The 6600-nt window shown below is 36.8% G+C and overlaps 1 protein-coding gene across 1 annotated transcript; it reads left to right on the top strand.

Moving 5' to 3' along the window:
* The first annotated feature begins 362 nt into the window (after positions 1-362).
* On the top strand, positions 363-5595 carry LOC109156989. The gene is made up of 6 exons (XM_019304870.1): positions 363-517; positions 629-1156; positions 3271-3435; positions 3552-3997; positions 4252-4332; positions 4846-5595. The coding sequence occupies exons 1-6, from the start codon at positions 445-447 to the stop codon at positions 5458-5460; spliced, it is 1908 nt and encodes a 635-aa protein (XP_019160415.1). The 5' UTR covers positions 363-444; the 3' UTR covers positions 5461-5595.
* The last annotated feature ends 1005 nt before the right edge of the window (positions 5596-6600 follow it).

Here is a 6600-nt window from a genome sequence, read left to right on the forward strand (position 1 = left end):
TTTCACATATTTGAGTGTATATTGTACAATGAAGCTGTAACTATATCAAAATGATCATGTAGTTGTGTTTTAATGAAACTATAGTGTATATAAAATAAAATTAAATAACATTTTCACATATTTGAGTCTATAAATATCGAATGAAACTATAGTTATATCGAAATGAAACTGTAGTTGTGTTGAACTGAAACTGCAGTGTATACAAAATGACACTGAATAACAGAGTTACTTTTTGCAAAAGGGTGCGAAACGGCGGAAACAAACACTGTTTATTTTCATTTAAAAAAAAAAAAAGACGCGCGGTGCATAATATAATTTGCCTACATGAGACTTGCCCTTTCTATATATATTATTCTAACTTGTTCCCGAATCTCATAGCTTAGTTAGTTGCACACCACTGCATACTTACAAAATTATCCTTGATAATTGTTCAAGCAAAGACCAATGGAGAAGATATCATCAACCCTCTGCGGTTTTCACTTGGCTAAACCCCCTGATGTTGAAAAACCACATCACGGTACGGTAATTATCCTTAACTCCCATCCGATCCACTCTTCCACACACTTTCACGATGGAGGATTACTTATAATATAATAATAATGCTCCCCTGAAATTTAATTTTCATCAGATAACAAAGAAGCAGACGAAGAAAAAATACACAAAGCTCTGTTTGATGCTACCATAAAGGGCAACTGGACAAGAGCTGAAAAAATTCTGAAAGAACATCCAGAGTGCGCTACTCATCCTATCACGATAAGAAACGAAACAGTTGTTCACATTGCAGCAGCCGGAAAAAACAAAGAATTTGTGGAGAAGCTAATGAAGATTCTGGATATTGTGGAGAAGAGGGGAGTCCACGAAAGCGGCCGCATATTGGAACAGGAAAATAAGTTAGGGTGTTCTGCGTTCTATCTTGCGGTTCTATCAGGAGTTGTGAAGAACGCGGAGGTTATGGTTGAGAAGAACAATAAGCTGCCAACTATCCGGTCTAAGGATAAATCATCAGATGATATTGGGAAGCTCCCTATCAATCATGCAGCTCTGAGAGGGCGTAAGAAAATGGTTGCTTATCTCTTTCAGAAAACACCTTATGAGATGTTGCTGGAGGCGGAACGCACTGAGCTTCTTCAAGCTACCATTCGCTACGATATGTATGGTATGCAATTCAATACTCTACTCATCTCTCTCTCTCTCTCTCTTTCATCCCAAATTAATTAAAATCATCTAAAGTTGGGTTTAATTTGGTATAAAATCATATTTAATAGTAAAACTAAAAATCATATAAAGTTGGGACTGGTTTACCTTCTTGTGGACTTGTGGTCCTTTGTCCACACCGACCAGATTTAATCACCGCACACCACTCAATTCAAGTAATGATTGCGATTTCTCTTGTCATTAGAAAAAGGTGTAATTTAATGGATTAGATATAGGGACGAACACATTGTGCTTAGATGGCATGTAGTGACATCTCCCATATGGGAGGTCATGAGGTCAAGCTTCCGTAGAGGCGTTGTTGACTCTTTGTGCGAAAAAACGAATGCTCAGAAAAGAACTGAGAGCCAAACGCAGCCGTCCACGTGTTCATATTTAAACGATAACATCTTTGACATTGGTGCAACTAATAATAATGTCAGGTATAGTTAACATTGATGCTCAATATACATTATTATATTTGTTGCACTTCTAATACATTTTACTTCTACTTCTAATACATTTTACTTGCACTTAGGCGCACTATATGAAACTGTATTTACTTGCACTTCAAACTTTAATTATTAACGAAAATACCACCGCATTTTATTAAAAAAAAGTGTTTATGATTCATAATATTTGGACACATGAACGGCTGCGATTGGTTCTCAGTTCTCTCTTGGGCAGTTGGTTTTCACCTGATTTCTCTCTCTCTCTCTCTCTCCCTATATATATACTTATGCTTAAGTGAGTCCACCCTTCCGATGAGTCGTGCACAAATCTCGTGCATTAAAAACTAGAGTTCAATGGTCAGATCTGGTTTATTATTAACTGTGCAACTATGAAACTGCAATTGTACAATAGCACAGTTGATAATGGACTAGATCTGTCCACACAGACTCATAGGAAGGGGTGGACTCACTTGAACAGTGATATATATATATATATATATATATATATATATATATATATATATATCAGCTCAAATGCAATCGTGCCTTAACGTGTAATCGATGCGGCCGAACCATTAGGTATGTAAAAATGCACAAATCATGTTAGAAAACGCACAACAATAAAATGCACAAAATGCACCACACGTCCAAAAAAAATACATCATACATCCCCACACTTAATTGTGCGTTTTCGAACATTGTGTGACATTTATACATATCAAATGGTGCGATTGGTTGTAATGCGTACCTAATGGTGCATTTTTTGTTGTGCATTTTTTAACGCTATTAGTGCGTGTTTGCATACGTAATGGTGCGGTTGCATAACCGCACGTAAAGGTCTGCACTAGAACTTGGCCATATATATATATATATATATATATATATATATATATATATATATATATATATATATACTAGTATTTTATATGCGCGATGCGCAAAAAATATATGCCCAATATTAAAATTAAATATTAAAATCTTAGTTATATTAATTTTTTAAAAATAATAGTGTGTGTGTGTGTGTGTGTGTGTGTGTGTATATATATATATATATATATATATATATATATATATATATAATTGTATAATTCATATTAATATTATTGAGGTAAGAATTATAGAAATGATAATTTACTAAATATAACTATGGTAACATTTTAATTAAAACCTAAATGAATTCAAATTTACCATTGAAGGATGTAAGAAAAAATATTGTGTATGCATGTACATGGTAATAATAATGTGGAAAGATAACAGAAGTTATAACGGCAGGGATATTTTTGTCTAAAAAATTATCTAGTACAACTTTTATAGCACAAGGTACAAAAAAAATTAACGGAAAACATGGACATAAACCAGGGGTATAACCTGGATTGAAGCTTATTATGTTTTTAGATATATATAGAGAGAGAGAGAGAGAACTCCTCCCAATTCTCAACCAATCTCATCTACAGATCTAATTTTTTTTTTTTTAACCCGCACGGGCTTACCTCAATGGTTTAGTGGGCAGTATTTGGGGTAAGAGACTAAGGTTTGAACCTCGGCCACAGTGTTTGGAAATACATGAGAATGAAATGCATAAAAACTGTAAATGATTTTATAGATTAACTCTTTATTGTTAGTGTAGATACCGCATCAGATATTGTAGACAAGGATCCACAATTAGCCACTAAAGAATATGATACTCAAAGGAACCGAACATTCTTGCATCTGTTAGCTCGAAAGGCTCTAGCAGAAAGAAGGTGGCAAAGATTTCTGGGCTCAACTTGTGCTCGACTGTTCCCTGCACGTTGTAAGACCTATATATATAAATTCTCTCCTATAGGCTATAGCTTTAATGACAGATCATAGACACACAAAATTAAAATCCGAGTTAAAACTGAATAAACTACTTGTAATTAATTACAGTGTGGGATACCATTCAAGAAAAAGCATTAGCGAGGAAGTTACTTAAAAAGATCTGGGATAAGTATCTTGATGAATGTTTACCAGAGGAAACACTGGCGGCGAAAATAAGAAACACGGAGATACTTCACTATGCTGCGAAAGAAGGGAATGTTGAGTTTCTACTCATGATTCTTATCAGCAAACCGGATCTCTTGTGGGAGTTCAACAGTAAAGGCCAGAACATTTTCCATATCGCAGTATTACATCGACAGAGAGAAGTTTTTGATTTGATCTACAGATTTGGACCCTTTAAAGACTTGATCTCTGTCCAGCAAGATAATCAACAAAACAACATTCTACATTCAACTGCCAAATTTGGGACTAGCAAAGAGAGCACTGGTGATGACAATCCTCAGCAGCCAAGTGTGTGCTTTAAAGTGGGAAATGGTTCGGAGACAGATAACAAGGTGCCCTTTATTTTCATTACGAGTGACTTATTGACTTTAATTTCTTGGTTTGAGTGGATCAGATCAGCTATGGATAACATAGGCTGGTTTATTTCTTTATGATCATTTTCTGGCTAGGATCATAAGGTAGAGTTGACTGATTTACCTCTGATCCTTTGCCGACTAAGGTCATGACGAGATGGTTAGGTTAGTGGGTTAATATAGCATTATTCAAAGAATTTCTACATCCTAAAATTACTTCCTATATTCACCAGGTTGAGAAGGTTATACCAAAATCATTACTCAAGGTATCCGGAGCAGCTCTAAGGCTACAAAGAGAGCTCTTGTGGTTTATGGTGAGTAAACAACTTCAAAATTAATTAAAGGACAATTCTTTGCCCAGCGAAACTCCCTCGCCTCTCAGGCCCCCACACTCTGACCGACAAGGAGGTGGAGTGGTAAATTACTGTGACTCATAGGCTCATTAGGTGAGACATCTCACATTGAGTTAAACTCCCACACTGTGGCTGTCAGACTTGACGATCACGTGGTCTTACCTATAATCACGGTTAGAAATTATGGAATTTTCGACCACCTGAAAATGATCTTAAATCAAATCGAAAGTCTTGTTCCGACCACTTTTGGTATCTGGAAAAACCTTTGTTGCTATTTTCGACCATTTTTTGCTTTTGAGTTGATATAAGATCATTTTCAAGTGGTCGGAAATTCCATAATTTCCAGCACTGAATTTACCACTAAAGAACCAACCAAGTTGCGGTGCGGTTAAAGGGCAATATATTCTTGTGCAGCCTCATATATATGTGTGAATATTTAATCCTTTAGCTGTGTTTGATGATTGGATTGTCCAGGAGGTTGGGAATGTTGTTCCACCATCACAACACAAGATCCGGAACAAGGAGAACAAAACACCAAAGCAAATATTCGCAGAGGAGCACAGGGAACTATTGAAAGAGGGCGAGAAGTGGATGACAGACACCGCAACATCCTGCATGCTTGTCGCAACTTTGATCGCCACCATGGTTTTCGCCGCAGCCTTCACCGTGCCCGGCGGCAGTAACGGCGACACCGGCACTCCCGTTTTCATAAAGAGGAGCAGTTTTACAGTTTTCATGATTTCAGATGCGGTGGCAATGATTTGCTCAATCATCTCTATCATCATGTTCTTGTCCATACTCATTTCGCGCTTCAGACAAGACGATTTTCTTGCGTCGTTGCCTTTAAAGTTGTTGGTCGGACTCACAACACTCTTTGTCTCAATAGTTGGGATGTTGGTGGCCTTCGCCGTGGCCTTCTCTTTGATCTTTGACAAGGCTTGGCAGCCAAAGCTGATCGTGGCTTTCATTGTTGCTCCATTTGCTTTGTTTCTGTTGCTAAATTTCAACCTCTGGTTTGACACAATCCTAGCACTATTGCTTGTTGTTAAAATTAAAGTTGGCTCATTCAAGAAGCTTTACTTTGGATGAACCAACAAAAAAAGGAGTGTTTGGAGATTAGTTAGCATATTATTGTATTAAATACTTTGACCAGTTAGTTACTTTTATGTTTGTAAAAATATGTTTTGTTAATGTAATATTTTAAAATATTTTATTGTTTCTGAATTTTGGACTACATTAACTTAGCATTCGTTTGGAAAATTGATGTGAGCTTAGTTGTGCATGTTTTTTTTGTTAATTTGAATCTACTTATGGGCTTATGATCATTAAAGTGTCACGTTCAATGCATATTTCTTTGCTTTCTAATGAAGTTATGGTTTAATGCTTGATTTGAATGTTTTTACATTGTTTGTTAGTGTTTCGAAACCATTGTAGATCAATTGCAAAAGCCAGGAAAGTTCTAAGACAAGTTTGGAGCCAAAATGGACTGAAGAGTGCTGATACAGAGGATTCGATGCGTCGAGAAACAAACTCGACGCGTCGAAAATCAACTCGACGCGTCGAAAATCAACTCGACGTGTCAAAAACTTCCAAAAGCCTCGGAGTCAAGGACGTTAAAGACTCGACGCGTCGAATAATTTCAGTAGGCGTCGTTGGGCGCGCGGAGAACCAAGACTTGACGCGTCGAGTCCATTCTCGACGCGTCAAAAATCCGTGACATGCAATTTGGAAAGTTGCGTGCAGTGGAAGCTTCCTAATCTACTCCTACTTGGCCCCCGCTATAAAAACTTCATCTTCCCTCAACCCCATAGTATCAAGCAGCGTTTTTGGAGACAAAAAAGAGTGAGCTGAGAGACATAAAGAGCTACAAGTTACCTTGGAAGAAGGAGGAAAAGCTAGAAAGATTCGGGAGAATCTCTTTCCCTTTTCTTTTACTTTCTTTGTTTCTTGTAAACTCTTTTATATTATTACAATGAATGCTAATCTAGCCATGCCACGAGTGGCTAGAACATCTTACGAATTTTTGAGTGAAAGTGTTTATGAACCTATGTGCCCAGTTCTTTAATTCCTTAATGATATTGACATTTAGGTTTTATAGCTTGTGTTGTAATTGTATTCTATCTTGTTGATGCTAGTAATTAAAGGCCCAAATAACTCGTTTCAATGCTATCTTTATGTCTTAATGGGAGTTAGGGCATATTTTAGAGCACCCACAATTGCACCTAACTA

This window comes from Ipomoea nil, unplaced genomic scaffold, assembly GCF_001879475.1.
Source record: "Ipomoea nil cultivar Tokyo-kokei standard unplaced genomic scaffold, Asagao_1.1 scaffold2761, whole genome shotgun sequence".
Lineage (NCBI taxonomy): Eukaryota > Viridiplantae > Streptophyta > Magnoliopsida > Solanales > Convolvulaceae > Ipomoea > Ipomoea nil.